This window comes from Bacillus rossius, chromosome 1, assembly GCF_032445375.1.
Source record: "Bacillus rossius redtenbacheri isolate Brsri chromosome 1, Brsri_v3, whole genome shotgun sequence".
Taxonomy (NCBI): domain Eukaryota; kingdom Metazoa; phylum Arthropoda; class Insecta; order Phasmatodea; family Bacillidae; genus Bacillus; species Bacillus rossius.
This window is the reverse complement of record NC_086330.1, coordinates 244,218,350-244,234,568: the sequence shown is the minus strand read 5'-3', so window position 1 is coordinate 244,234,568 and position 16,219 is coordinate 244,218,350. Positions and strand designations below refer to the sequence as shown.

General features: G+C 36.5%; 1 protein-coding gene across 5 annotated transcripts in view; it reads right to left on the bottom strand.

Annotated features, from left to right (window-relative positions):
• The window catches only part of LOC134527432 (KAT8 regulatory NSL complex subunit 3), a 265,999-nt gene extending 250,652 nt beyond the window's left edge, over positions 1 to 15,347 (bottom strand). For 2 of the 5 annotated variants that reach the window (XM_063360109.1, XM_063360112.1), the window contains exons 1-2: positions 15,056 to 15,347; positions 1,525 to 1,631 (exon numbers count right to left, since the gene is read on the bottom strand). In XM_063360109.1, the coding sequence (XP_063216179.1) occupies positions 1,525 to 1,611 (87 nt within the window). In that variant the 5' untranslated portion in view covers positions 1,612 to 1,631; positions 15,056 to 15,347. Of the gene's footprint in view, positions 1 to 1,524; positions 1,632 to 14,962 lie in introns of all 5 variants that reach the window. The other 3 variants (XM_063360108.1, XM_063360111.1, XM_063360110.1) reach the window with 2 other exon arrangements.
• Between the last annotated feature and the right edge of the window lie 872 nt (positions 15,348 to 16,219).

Here is a 16,219-nt window from a genome sequence, read left to right as displayed (position 1 = left end):
AAAGAAGCCAGCAAAAAAAATTATACTAGAAGAATAAATTTATGAATTTTAAAAATAAAAACAATAAACCCGGAGAAATATTTTCACAATAACTTCGAAAAGGAAAAAAAAACTTTACATCTAACCTGAAATATGACCAAAATTTATAACAAATGATTATTACTGAATTGCATGAGGAAGGCTGTAATCTGAGTTGTTACAATAGGAACTGGACAATTTTGTAATGCTTCAGAATGAAAATGTGTTGAAACAAACAACTCTAATGCAGTATTTCTTAAAACAGTGATTGTTTTGCTTTTTTTATATTGTTTTGATAATTGTTTTCTTATTGTGCTTATTAAGAAAATTAATTTTAAATAATTCAATTTACTGATATAATTGTATAGTTTTTTCAGCATGCCGACGATAATTGGTAAGTGTAAGTTTGAGCTAAGCAGTATGTCATTTGTGTAAAATTTGTTCTTATGAAGCAAATGTATTTCCCTTTTAAAAGGTTTTCCCTGTTAAGAAGTTTTTAGTATCCAGTCCCTTGAAATACATCTTAATAGGGTTTTACTGTACTACAATAATATATTATTCATTTCTAACTATGATAGTGTGCGCTCACAACCACAAATTTAATATTTTAAACTACTGTTGGTGTATAGGTGAAGGTTTTGAGATTTTTAATGTGATAAATTTGTTTTAGACAGAGTTCTTTAGATACAAAAATGCAAATGCAAAAATTTTCCCCATCAATTTTGCTAACCATAACCAAATCCACTAGCTATCTATGTACATAGTCCAGAATGGACTTTCACCGTGAAAAGTGCAATGAAAGAATATCCCAGACTGCCTATGAAAATGATCCCAGGAAAAAAAAAAGGCAAGTACATCACACATCAAGGACACAAATCACTGCAAAAGAGGTTTCACAGGATTGGGAGATTGGGGGGATTCATGTCACTACACCCAAAAAAAAAATTAGAGGACATTGAGTCACAGGAATAACAGGAATAAGATGTGCATGTAACAAAATGATTATTTATAAAAACCACAAAAAAAATTTAAAAGACAAATCAGAAATTTGTTGCAAATACATATTTTTACTACTAATCTTCATTATGTACAGTAATAATCAAATTCTTCTATTTTTTATTTAAAATGTTCATAACTCAAAACAAATTTTTATACCAAAATTAATTTTACAACACATAAGTATCAAGAGTAAAACCAACATTATATAAAAAATTAAGGTCACAAAATGTAAACAGTTGCACAACCTAATAGAAGTATTAATTGAAATTTAACAAAAATTTGTGCAATTTATTATTAAAATTATGGAAACATCTATATTTGTAAGGAAACTGCACGACAATATCAAACCTACATAATACTACAAAATATTAGACAAAATGAAGTGTGTTGGAGTGAATTAAATACACAGCAAATAATAATAGCCTTGTAATAAATTGAAGCATTTTCTGCTGCCGTATTTCCAATTTTCATCTCCCAGTCTGGTAACTCTCAGCTGGTGAAACCAACCTGGATTGAAGAGGTTGAAGTAGTAATAGGGTTTGAAGATAGAAGCAACCTCATCAATGTGTCCTTCCCTTTCACTGGTGTCGACATCTTATGACCGATATTTCAGCCTGCAAGAAAACACAATAAACAATAGGTACGATCATGTATGAATGCAACAGAAGCCACTGATCAGTTACCACCATATTCTTGCCATGCCTCATAGCCAGTTAAATAGCTATTACAATTTTATAATAAACTTAACGTAATTAATGTTTATTAGCATTAAATCACCTTATGAAAACTTTGGCCCTATTGATGTGCTAAAACAACAGTTGCAACTTTCAACTGATGATAATGAACCCCATTACTTCAGCAGTATCTAAAATAAAACACATTGTTTATTTCAGTAGCATTACCAAAAGTGATACATAGTGGAAATTTCAAAACTATAAGTGGTGAATATTTCCTACTTTTAAAAACAGATTTTTTATAATATAAAATCAGTGAGTTTGTAATAAGTATTTTGCCAATTTTTTGGTTTTTCCAGTCAAATAGTTATTCTGCAACACCGCCGGCATGGCGTCAGTGCGCCATCGGCAGCGGACCACCCCCGTAGTGCCACACGTGCCCAGCCGGCGTCTACCACTGGCATTACTGGAAGTCATCCTTAATCAACCTGTCCCGAACACACGCAAGCAGCTACGATTCATAGGGCTTGCTAATTGGTTATGAGCATTCATCCCCGAATTCTCACTCGTGACAGCCCCCCTGACAGAACAGCTGTCACCGAAGAAACCGTACCGGTGGATGAGCGCTATGCAGTCTGCATTCGAGGAGCTCAAACGTAGATTCAGTAAGTGCCACCTCCTGACCAGGCTGGACCCACAAAAACCCCTCATAGTGCAGACAGATGCCAGCCAAGAGGGCGTAGGTGCCTTCCTACTACAGCTGGGCGAGGGTGGAGAACCCCGGGTGATAGAGTATGCGAGCGCCAAGTTTGGCACGGTAGAGCGCCGGTATAGTGTCAATGAGCGAGAATGTCTCGAAGATGTGTGGGCCTTGCGACGCTACAGACCGCACCTGGAAGGACAACAGTTTGTTCTACGCACGGACAGTCAATGTCTAAAGTGGCTCGCGACCATGCAGGGCCGCCGGTCCAAACTTACCCGGTGGGCCATGCTGCTACAGGCATTGGACTTCAGGTTAGAGCACGTGGCAGGAAAGCACAACGAACCTGTTGATGAGCTGTCACGAAACCCAGACAGTACTGTACGGGCGTGGGACGATGCAGAGTGGGAAGAGCTACTCCTGCCCACACGCGGGAGAGTGAGTGGCAAGAGCCCCGAGATGACCGCGGACACATATATCTGTGCTATCCAACTGACCACGCCCCCCGCACTGCCCCCGGGCGCGGAGTTAGACGACTTAGACGCCCTGGTCCGGGCCGTACAACTGACAGACAACCAAACACAGGAATTAATTCGGAACTGCGGGAAACAACACTCAAGGGCTATCGAACAGTAGATGGCTGCCTAAAAGCACGCCCCCGGGACCAACAACAACAACAAACAAAATGGCGGACGTTCGCACCGGCCGGGACGCGATACAACATTTTTACCATGCTACACGACAACAAATTAGCAGGGCACCCAGGCACAGACCAGACAACAAGGGCGATAAGGGAGTGGTTCTATTGGCCAGGACTGAATAAATACGTGAGGAACAAGGTTCACATTTGTCGGCACTGTCAGAGGCACAAGACCCGGAGACCAGAAGGACGAGAGCAACAGGTACCGAGGAAGCCCACGAAGCCTTTCCACACTATGGTGCTAGATCTCATGGGTCCCTATCTCCGCATCACGCGGGGCAAGAGGTTTCTACTCGTGGTGACTGATTGCTTCACTCGGTGGGTAGAGGCTTACCCACTGTGGAATTGTCGCGCTGGCACGATCGCGAGGAGCTTAGAGGCGGAGTTCTTTTCCCGGTGGGGCTACCCCCATGTACTCTTGTCTGCTGACAATGCCACCCAGTTCTCGGGCAGAAGTGGGTTAAGTTATGCTAGAAGTGGAGCGTCACAGCCTACACTACGCCCATCTACCACCCGAGGGCAAACCCAACTGAGAGGCGCAACCAGGAAATAAAGGCCCAGTTGCGTCTACGACTCACAGATGATGACACGACCTGGGATATCCATATACCAGACATTCTCTATTGTCTACAGCGCTGGAGGAACGGGGCCACGTCCGAGACACCGGCCACATTAGTCCAGGGGCGGAACCTGCTTCTACCTGGGCAATACCGTGTCCTGCAATCAGAAGCACAAGAAGAGAATGAGTCACACAAGACGCGGGCGGTGCAGCTATCAGCCATGTGTGATGCCACGCAACACAGACAAGCTGAGTACCAGGCACGAATTACGCCCACAACCTCATCACCACCACCGCCACTGACCCCAGGACAACTAGTCTACGCCTTACTGCACCTCCTCTCGGCCAGCGGGTGAAAATACTGCGCGGGGCTAGTGGCTAAATGGGTGGGCCCAATACCAGTGGTGTGCACTGTGTGTAGCACGGCAGTGTTCTTAAGGCTGCCCACGGGCAGAGTGGTTAAATACCACCGGGATACCATGAGGCTCGCACGGGAGGAAGATGAACCGTAAGAAGGAATGCCGGGAGCGGGACAGGAAACGGCGGAACAGGGAGCCCAAACGACCCCACTGACTGAACATCGTGACAAGTCCACGCCGACACGCGAAGGATCAACAGGTTTTGCGGGGTTTCCTTGCGACACCACAGCCACGCCCATACGGCCGACGAGCACCAGAGAGCACGCAAGGCAATTGTTTACGGAGAGCTCGGACGAGCCCTTCCACGGATTCGAGGAGTACGAGGACATAAGTGACAAGGGGCGAGACCATTCCCCAAACCCTATTGTTTGGCAGCCGGACAAGGGAGAGATCCGGGCGGAGAGCCCACTATGCGGGAGACTCTGAGAGCCCCTCCACTACTCGTTAGTAGAGTCCACATTCCACGATTTCGTGAAGGAACTGACATCCTGCATCGTTGTAGAGGAAGTAACTGACACGGAAGCAGAACATCGGCACTACAAGGAGACCGCACGAGAGGAGGTGGGACACAGATACGATCTTCGACCACGTAGAGAAGCTGCCCCACCCAGGTGTTGCGTGACAGAGGCCATATGTGGAACACGCCTAGGGGAAATGACGCATCCGACAGACACTCAGCGATCCGGATCAGAGGCAACGCAAAGCGTAAGCACCGCACAAAACCATAGGGGTGCCAACATGACAAACTACAAGCAAGCGCACCATGTAAACATTGCGAGCCATGCCCCCTCAGCTGTCATCAACACAGCGCTGTCATATCGGTCTACTTTCGGAGGGGAGCAATTGACATTGTACGGGCCTGTGGCTTTTTTAGCCCGATTTGCCACCACCCAAAAAAAACCCATCCTCCATCCTTTCCAACCGATAGGGCTTAGGACCACGGCGGTGAGGCGTGTTTAAATAGCGCGCCACGTACTACGTCAAGAGGGCGCTGTAGAGGCAGTGCACCACACCCCTTTAATTAGTAATAAATATATTGTAAGTCTTATTTTTGCTTCCCCAGTGATGTGTGACGGCAGATCAGCCGGGAAAGTTTTATGTACTTTAATTCTTATTTTTTTAACAGAATGCAAACAACATAAAGACGTTACCGAACATTCACGAGGTGAACCCGAAGTCCACCGAAGCCAGACTATTTAAAATTAATAATTATTTGTTGTGTTTTGTTTAATCATTTTCATCATGCAGAAAGTGTAACGTAATTATTAAGAGTTTTTTATGTTTTACTTTTAGTTCCCTGTGGCACGTAATCTTAAATATAAGTAACGGTAATTGGTTCGGCGCGAAGACGCCATGTTAGGCCAGCGGAGCCCTGAGCTCGCCCTAGTCCTCCGCCAGCAGCAGCACCGACCGAGAGCAGACGCATCAGCACCCCGGGAACCTCACCGCTTGTCTTCACTGTTAAGTAGCTCTGTTCAACTTTTAATAATCTTCAATCCTTTATTTTGAAATGTTATCAATATTCTTGCCACTTGATCAGAAATTCCTTTGACATAAGTTATGATGGCTTTATTAGAAAGATGTTTTTTTCTTTTGCTGTTGAGGTGGTTTCATGGATTTCCTGATTTCTGACTTTGAATAAACATTTTCTTGAAGAGCACTTGTAAGATCCCCAATATTTTCTTCTTCACAAATGGCTCGAGCTCTGTTGAGCAAAGTTGAGATAACTGTTCTCTTCTGAAATGGAGGGTTGTGTGAACTTGCCTGTAGATACCTGTCTGTGTGGGTTGGCTTTCTTAGGAAGCATGAAATTCTTACAGTTCTCCAACCCATAAACAAGATTGAGGGGTCTCTGACATCGGTGAAAGACAAAACTGCTGCCGAAAACCTAGCCGGTGTGTACAAGATTCCATGTTCCTGTGGCAAGGTATATATAGGACAAACTGGCAGACAAATAATCACAAGGATTAAAGAACACATCAGTGACTACGAACATGAAAACCCACGATCAACTACAGCAGAACACTCCATGGAAACCAGACACAGCATTGATTTCGACCAATTCCACACCATAGCCAACATGCGACAATACAAGAAAGATATATTCAAGAAACAGTAGAAATATTAAAACACACAGCAAACATTAATACAGAATATGGCTACAAATTCAGCAAAATATGGAATCCCACTCTTTAGAAATCCTCAAAACATAGCTCCATATCTAACATCAGACAGATTGCCCCTGATTGGCAAAACAGCCCAACCAACAAGAAAAAAGGCAGGCTCTGATTGGCCCACAGCTGCAGCCAATCAGGAAGCACCTTCCCCCCAGGCGAGATTATATAAAGTAAGGATAACTTGTAAGAACTTCAGTGCTCCCTGATGATGGCGACTGCAATGTAGACCGAAACGTAGGTGAATTATTCGCCAAGTTCGCGGCTACAACGCAGAAACCAAGGTAATTCTCTTCTTAAATAAATGGCTACTGGATGACAACCCCTCTATTCCAATGATAACTTTGAATTTTATTTTGAATAACATATGAATAATTTTCAATAAAATACATTAATGTATTGGATGACAGGATTTCTTTCAATCTCTTAAAATATATTACTGTGATTTAGCAATAAATGGAGTATTAGATTTTATAGTGATCTGCTCAATAAAGAAATATAGTCCTCTACGCTAATAGATTGTATTACCATCTCTGCTGTGTCTGTAGCCACCCACTGGCTTATTACAATTTCTTCTTCTAAATTATAATCTTCACTTAATTTTTCAGTCAAATAACCATTGAATGCAGTGTTTGCAGTACAGTCATCACAATGGTGCAGCATGGAGTTGTAATTTTCTATGTTGCACACAAGTATCGTAATAAGGTCTTCAGACACACACAATGTGTGTGCCTGCAGAACAGCAAGGATACACAATTTAGGCCTCAAACAACAGAATTTTGAAAACCCTAATTTCACATTTGGATATTCCAATTTTAAACAAGAAAAGAGTTCTCTCAAGTTACAAGTCTTTTTTGCATGTAAACTTTTGTTTAACACTCACTTTGTCTTTCTCCCCAGGTAACACACTTGAACTTTCATCATTTTGATAAGTCTGTTACCTGTTCAATTGTATTTTCAGATAGTTTATTTTTACATATTTTGGGATCAGGAATTGCCAAAATAACCTTTTCACATTTCAGCTTTCTTGATTTCACACCATGTATTCACTCACATTGAATTCCGTCATCTCTTTATTTTTGCTACAAGATTCTGGAAGCAAAGTCAAAATATGGATTTTTTGAGACCTTTCAACAGATGAAATCTATTCTTTCAAAAGAGAAATCATCACATCAAGATCCTGTGCCTTTTTAACCATACTTGTATATTCTTCGTAATCTTGGTACATCATAACTGAGTGCTTTGGAAATGTTTATTTTCATAGCCTTAGTTACATTATCAACTTTCCTTTTATAATACGACCTCTTACTATGTGATGACAAGGCATTATTGGTGTTAAACCTAAATCATCTAAAGCCACGTTTGTTTGTGAGATGGATATGTTTTTTTGATTCTAATTAATCTAATTCAGTCGTGAGTTCATCATCAGTTTCATTTCACTGATTTTTTTATTTTATTTTATCTTCACATAAGTTATGGCATGTTGAACAGAGCTTGGTTTTATGTAAACATTTTTTGCTAGCAATTGTTTTGAAAAGCTTAAACTTCCTTTTCCCAATGATTTTAATAGGTTTTTTTTTGTGTTTTTTTAACAGTTCTACACAGACTGTTTGATACTTTTCAAACATGTTTAAAAAGTAGTAGGTGTGATGGGAACAGATGTTTTTAAATTCACACGAATTAATTCCAGATCTAAGGTAAATCAAATCTTTTTCTTCATCACTTAATTCAGAAACACATTGTTACTTTTTTGAAGGTACGTAGATTGTGTGGAAACAGTTCCGATTTTTTAAAGAGTTTAATGCTTGAATATCTGCCATGTTGTTATGAAAAATTAAAATTATTCTTCATATAATACTTCCAAAATATTTAAGTTCCTATAGCAAAACATTATATGTGTGTGTGTTTGTGTGTGTGTGTGTGTATAAGTAATTAGCAAAAAAGTGGCGTATATGTTACGAGATTTTAAACTATTAGCAAACTGTCAGTACTTACAGATTCAACTGAATAATTGTTTCAAAAAAATCCATACCCTACTTTTACACTCAATTTTACCTCCTCTTCAAAACACAGTCAACAAAATCAAGTTTATATTTACAAAAATTTGAATTATCTTCGAAACTAAAGTAAATTTTAAAATGTTTATATTATTACTGTCCCAATAAAATTTAACTTAAAAAAAATTAATTTAAACCATCTTTAACTTGGAAACAATTATTCACTATAGGTATGTCCTCACTCAATGAAAGGAACACCTGCACTAACTAAACTGCAGAGAGAGAGATGTTTCGCACAGAAGAAAAGCCTGTTGAGACAGGCTTGGCGAATCATGCACACCTGAGCTGCTGATAATTCACCAGTACTGAAATTGAAATCCCAGAATCGTGCTTTTAAATATTACTTTTAGCTACCCTAATTATTACATTTAAAACTTACTTAGTATATATTTTAATTGTATTCTTTAGTAGGTATAATGTTTATAAGTTTGTAAAAGTTACAAAAATTTAAAAGCAAGCAAAATTTTATCTTTCCCATGAAATACTTATTTTTGAATAGGCCTATGGGTATTTATTTATGGTTATACCTATAGGTATTTATTTAATATGTTAAAAAACCAAATATATTTTTTTTTAATTTATCTAATAGCCTATATATTTAAGAATATTTTAAAACAAATTTGAACATTCTATCATGTTTGAGACTCCAAATATTGTGGTTTATGTAAAACAAAACACCAGTTTCTTAAATTTATAGAAAATAAAATTGAAATATATTTTTTTTTTTGTGGGGAATGAGTTAGTTTAATAATAGCATTTTTGATGCTTTTAGATATAACACACAAACTTCGTGCAAAATTTCAAGATGATATCTTGAAGAGTTTTCAAGAAAAATATTTTTAAAGCTCTAAGTGCACTTAAAAGGTGCAATTAAGAGGCTTCAGATGGAGGCAAATTAAAAAAACTAAAAAATTATTTTTTTAAAAATCTATAAGAAATAGAACACAAGAATTTAGCATGTGTTATCAGGATCTTAATAGAATCAATTGTGCCAATTTTCATTCAAATCTGAGGTGGTGGGTGTAAAATTAATTTTTTATTGGGTGATTTGACATGGAATGACTAGTGAGGGTTATATACATTATATTGAGAATCATAGTTAAAACTTCATGGGTCAGCAGACACTATAACCACTCAAACAACTGAAAGATTGTGGAACTCCACGAAATGGTGCAAGGCAAAAAAAAAAAGAGAAGAGGAACAAAAATGGAATTCCTAACATCTTCGTCAAATTCATGTGATGGACACAGATTCAAGGAAGAGACCCATTTGTTACAGTTTTAAAAGACTAAAGCAATTTCCGAGTCAGTAATAAAAGATTAGATTTTTAGATATGTAAAATTAACCTGTACATTATAGATTCATAAGATTATAAAATCATTCAATCAATATTGATGTATCATAAACGATTTGGTCGGTGGTCAAAATACTGTAATTTTCATAAAACCAAAATAACATTGCTAATCCATCAAAATAACTGATTCTGGATTCATATATTATAAATAATGTCTGTATGTACTTCCATACACAACTATTAACACATCCCACCAAATTGTCATGCATGCTTGGTTCCCACTCAAAATTTGGTAGTTGTGGAAATGGGTTGTTTTTTCCTGGGAACCAAAAAAGAAAAAATTACAAAGATTTTGACTTAAGTTATTTCTTTATTGTATTATTACAACAAAATGTACATATTTGTTGAAAAAAAATGTTAAATGTCAAACTAGAAGTAGGTAAGTAAATCCAATTATAAAATGAAACCACAAAAAATAAAATGTTCTGTTTTCTTCTTTGACACTACTGTTATCAAGAGTCAATCAATGCATATAAAAATTAATGTCTGTTTGTTTCCCTTATGCATTCTTAAACAAAACTTTGCACACTTGACCTTTGAAACATTAGGAAGATGACTGTCTAGGTGAGATTTCAATACAGCTAATCCTTAAATGCAGAGCTGAATTATTCTAGATATTTTGCATTTCATTCTTAACCCAAAGTTAATACAATCTCTATGAACTTTTGCACACTTGACCTTTGAAACACCAGTAAGGTTACTACTGTCTAGTTTAAATAATGGATAATAAGTGGCACACGAATCATATCAGATAATTACCAGTAAATATTATATGATAGTTGCTCTTTTCTTTGGTCCAAATAATAATGGAGGTGCACAAGTAGTAGTATCAATGGAGGTATTAGTTTATGGAGTGAGTGTTTGTTCTGAAGTTGAAGTCAACTGGTTAGCAATTGGATAGCAAAACAAATTGTAGCTGGCTATACAAAGACTAATCTATGCCTATAAAAATGAATGTCTATTAGCTTGTCCCTTCTGCATTCCAATATCATTCATCTGACTGTGATGAAACTTTGGCGAGTTTTTAAGCACATGCCCGCAAAGGTTTCTGAATCGTATCAGTACTACCACTTTACAATTGAGGGCGCACAAATCGTTTAAACAAATGTGTGTATTTCATATAATTTACCAGCAGTTCGTATGTTTTCTGTTCTGGAGTGCGCAATTCAGTTCATGTACGATAACAACCAAAGGTGGCACGCGAGTTGTTTTAACAAATGTGTTTATTTCATATAGTTTAGCAGCAGTTTGTGTGTTTTCCTTGTATATGTGCACACGACTGATAATTATAATTGAATTGAATTAATTATAAAAAAAAAAAGAGATAGAGTGAGATATATAAAAATAGAGAGCGAGAGAGATATCCAGATAGCCAAAGATAGTGAAAGAAAACAATATAGAGATAGACAGAGATAGAGAGGGAGATAGGCATAAAGAATGAGAGATGAGATATATAGAGGAGATAGATATAGGAGACAAAGATATATATATATATAGACAAGGATAAAGAAAGAGATATATATAGATAAAGAGATGGGTCATTCTATTAAAACAAGCAATATTCAGATGGAAAGAATCTTTGGAATAAAAGTCATATTTATTTTGTTTTTATGGATTGATATTTTTTTACCTAGCCTTCATAACAAAATAAGCTTATGAGCAATAAATAATTTCACTATTTACATACAAAAAAAATTATATTTTAAAAATTGTGTACCAGGACAATGACACTGCTGCCAGGACAATGATAACAACATACAAAAAACTCTGATAGTCCTAGCACATCCATGAAATAAAATGTAAATAAGTTATGTAGGTACCTACTAAAAACAAGAATTAGTTCATCTCATATTGGACTAAAGATATATGCTTGAGTATAACAGTAAATACATTGAAAAGCAATAAAATAAAGAGTAATACAATTTCTGCATTTCAAAACGGAAAGTCCCTGAATGTGAATTGAAAAGCACGATTGCCACACGGTACTGGATGTCCAGTCTTCTTTTTAACATTGTGAAAGGCGTAACTAAATATGTCTTTTTCTGGGGGGCCATTTAAATGTTGAATTGAGTTTGTTTTGCAGAATCACCGTATTTACTTTCATCTGTATTAAACTGGCCATTCATTTTTTGTGAGCCAAGATAATATCCATGATTGCATCCTTCATATGTGGGACATAGACAGCTTAGTGATCTAAAGTGTAATGTTTTTGGTCATTAGAACTGTGTGTCACTTGATGAACCTTCATGGTGCCTTTGAAAGGGATCAATGTCTTCTTAGACAGGAATTTTGAGTGAATGGAATCAATAAATTCTGATGTGATCTTAAATAGAAGGATGCCAGGACATTCTTTGGTTGAACTATCCAAAATGGTCTATATTTACAAAATGTTGCATAGCATACTTTGTAGGGCCCTTCAGTCCCTATCTTTCATGCAAAATCTTCATTGATTCGCTCAACAGTCGTTTTTGTTTTTTCACTCCCAATCTTGTTATACAATCTTTTTTACCTGGGCAAAGGCTACTATTTTCATCTTTCTCAAGAAACTTAATAATACTCTCCTGAAGTTTAATGGCCTCACCCTTCACTTTTCTTTAATAAATCAAATCTCTCCGATTCTGATTGGCAACAAAACATTTGTATTTCAAAAAAGTTTTGCTTTTATTCAAACACCTGTATTTTTTTATTACTTTTCCAGAGAGTAGTTTGATGAAAAGTTGTTTCAATTTCACACTCTTAATTAGATCATAACTGTCTTTAAGCTGTTTTTCTAAGACATTACCAAAAATAAGCCTTTTTCTGACTTCATTTGGAACCTTCTTACCTCTCAAGAGCTTGCTTGCTTTACTACGTGGTGTAAGATCATTACTTTTATTCTCATTGTTGCATCCTAGTCTGTAATACCTTTTCTTGTATTTATTCGCTTCTCTTTTAGATTTTTCAAGATCATGTTTCAATTTACTGATGTGCAAATAGGCTTTTGCCCGATCTCGTCTAACCTTTCTTCTACCAGCACTTATTTTCTTATTTGTATTAAGTGTTGTGGTACTGTTTGATGGACCAGGAGCAGGTTCAGGCGGGTCATCTGCTTCATCTGGTGGAATGTCTGGACATGACTGGCCACTATAATTATATTTGTTTTTTCTGTAATGTTTAGAATTTTCTTTCCATTTTTTGTGTGTGAATCTCTGTTCTCTCGTTGTCATTTTGCTTACAGGCTTGACAATTCCAGTTTTCTTTTGTCTCTCCTATTTAGCATGTCTTTTTAACTTTTCTTGTAACAATCGTCCTGGGTCATTTTTTATTCTCTCTTGGCGCTTATTCTCTGCAAGTCTTTTCTTCAATAACCTTTCATCATTTGATTGTTTAATTTTACCCATTATGTTTGCTGCTCTTCAAACCTGAAAATATTTAAATATTTTATAATGCATTTACATAGTATGTAAAGAACAGATGAGTATTTCAAATGTGATTGTGACCTGTTCAACAACAATATTAATTAACATATCCTAATTGGTTTTAAATGGAACAGAATTAAAAATGACACGAGACAATAAATCGTTCAAAGTACTGTCGCAACGACAGCACTGTGAATAATTAGCTATGATAGTGCTTGTCACATGAAGTAGTAGTACTATTTTTTTTCACTATGACCTAACCTCTATTAATTTCCATTTCATTACATAGTTAAGCTTAGTAAATATATTGTTGAGTTAAGGCAAGATAAAAATAGTATTTACGTGTCTTTAAATAGGCATAAAATATTTTGCATTTTGAAAGCCATAATTATTTTAGTCTTCTTAATATCTGGGAAATAATGACAATTTCATTTATAACTGTATGAATATTGACATCTGTGATAAAATGTGGTGGTGAACAAAAATCACGAGATAAATACTACCTAGTATGCAAATAACATCATTGTCCTGCCATGTTGTCATTGTCTTGCCTCATTATAGCCAGGACAATGATGACCAAGACAATGATGAAACAGACTTTAAAAAAGTATATATTGTTCCCTCCAAAATTTTTGAGGTTAAATATTATATGGCCTGTTTATGACTGATATTACACACTTAAAAATAAAACAAACATTATTTTATTACATTACCTGTGGTAAGACTCATTGCCCAGGAAAATGACTGTTAAAAAGCATAAACACTCACACACTTATTCTTCTTTGTCAATATAAGAATAATTTATTCCAAACAAACTTCAATGGACACATATCCTTTTAGTTGATACTTACACCAATATATGGCTAAATCCTCTCAAATTGTGCTGCTACCTATCTTTGCTTAAACGAATGAATCAAATGATACCAGGACAATGATGATATTCTTGGAGACAACTATTAAATTACAATTACAGTAGTCTTTTGATGTGGCAACACTTACTCAATTATTACTAAGTGATAGTTCTAAATCTATAATATATTAATAAAATTACATACATTAAAAAAATTATTTTCTTTTAAGGTTAAATAAAAAAAAATTCAATAAAATATGACCAGTGACAGCCAGGACAATGACTTTTTTTAAACATAAAAACTATAAACAAATTTAATGTGAATATATTTTTTACATGTTAATGTTATTTTATATAGTGAATAGGATGTTCATCTGAAGAACCACATAGGCCCAAGAGACAACAATATTGCTTGTTTTAATAGAATGACCCAGATAGAAAGTAGTAGCGATTTACATATATATATATATATATATATATATATATATATATATATATAATTTATATTTATATATATGTGTGTGTGTGTATATATATACACACATATACACAGCAAAGATAGATATATGAAGAAATAAAGAGAAGGATGGAAGGATGGAGAGATGCTTTGAATATGTATACCTACTTCAAACAAATTACAAAAAAACAATTAATGCAGATGAAGGGATAAACTTGGATGCATGATACAGCACAATAACCACTTTTCGATTAGCACTGAAATCTGTTCAGGTCTATTATTATGTTTCCCTCATATCTTTTGGAGAAGGTCGATTGGACAACAGATGCAGTTGTATGGTAACAAGATGTATTTAGTGTTATTCCATGAAAGGCCAAGAAGGCAATCCTGCCAAAGAAAAAAGGTTAAGTTATTGTTTCACTCTACTTAGTCAAGCTGCTGTTACTTTTTTGTTGTGAAATAACTTATCACTATAACTATTGATGTATTAAAACTATGATGATTTTGGCAGGGCCTTACGTTTTTATCACTGTCTGTGTTACTTAATTAATTGTTGATTCTGTCTAGACCTAAAACAAGATTTGAAAAAAAAAAAGTACTTACATGTTCGGCATTGTTTATAACTTGTAACTTTACATTAACTACGATCATCCTTAAAATAAAATTTTACAAAATATTTACTTCTATAGTACCTACATGGACCATCACTAGCTTCCACAGCAATCAAGGCCTTAGGACCCTCGAATACTCATATTTACGTTTTCACACAGGTGCATTAACAAACAGGAAGGTTAAGTTTACCATAAAAAATCCAAAAACACAAAAACAATTCTCTTAATCATTTTATCATACATATTTCGTGCACGATTTCTTGATTTATCAAACCATTATAACAATCTTCCCAACTTTATGCATCATTTACAAAAACTTTAACACACACACCAGCAGCCATTGTAGGTTCTTCTTCTTCTTCTTCCTTGAGTGTTTTGGCGTTGGGTGGTACCCGTTCAGCCAGAAATGAACAAAAATGAGGGGAATTACAGTGGCGAATCCAGGGGGGGTGTTTTGGGTGTCCAAACACCCCCCGAAATTATATATATATATATATATATATATATATATATATATATATACACACACACACACACACACACACACTTATGACAAAATTTACACTTGTCTAGCTGTTGCAAATGCATGAAAGTAAGAAAGAACCCTTGAGCCGATAACCCATAATATTCAGCAATGAGTTTTCAACAGTGTCTCGTTAAAAATATCATAAAGTCGGGACACAAATTTATGTTATTTAAAACCAATATTTTAATTACGAAAGTGCTTAAATAGCACCCATTTGCACATAAAAATCAAAATGTTTCCGGGGGAGGGCCGCCGGACCCTCCCCTTCCTAGTACGGGAGCAGGGTGTAAGTAAACACCCCCCGCCCCTGGGGGAATAAGATGCATTTCACACAGGAATTGCACAAAACAAGTCCGTATGAGAAAACTCGGCCACAGCCACTCTCTCGGTGTCTGCAAATACCTTGCGTCCACTGTACGTGCCGTTTGACGATCGCTGAATTACAGACGTCTTGACGATGTGTCACGCCTCTTCGCCGGATATCCTCTTCGGTTGGAAGCCGATATAGAACTGATGAGCTGTGACTTGCGTCGCGTCGTATATTACCGTTGAACACTAATGCGAGACTTGTGTTTTCACGACTCCATGTTGAAGTTAGACCTTGACACCATTTGAGAACAAAAATTGAAATACAGCGTGATACACAGGCACAATAGGTTTACATAATACATATTCACGATTGTATGGAGGAAATTTACCTTCTCTGATAAGGTTTTCAAAGAA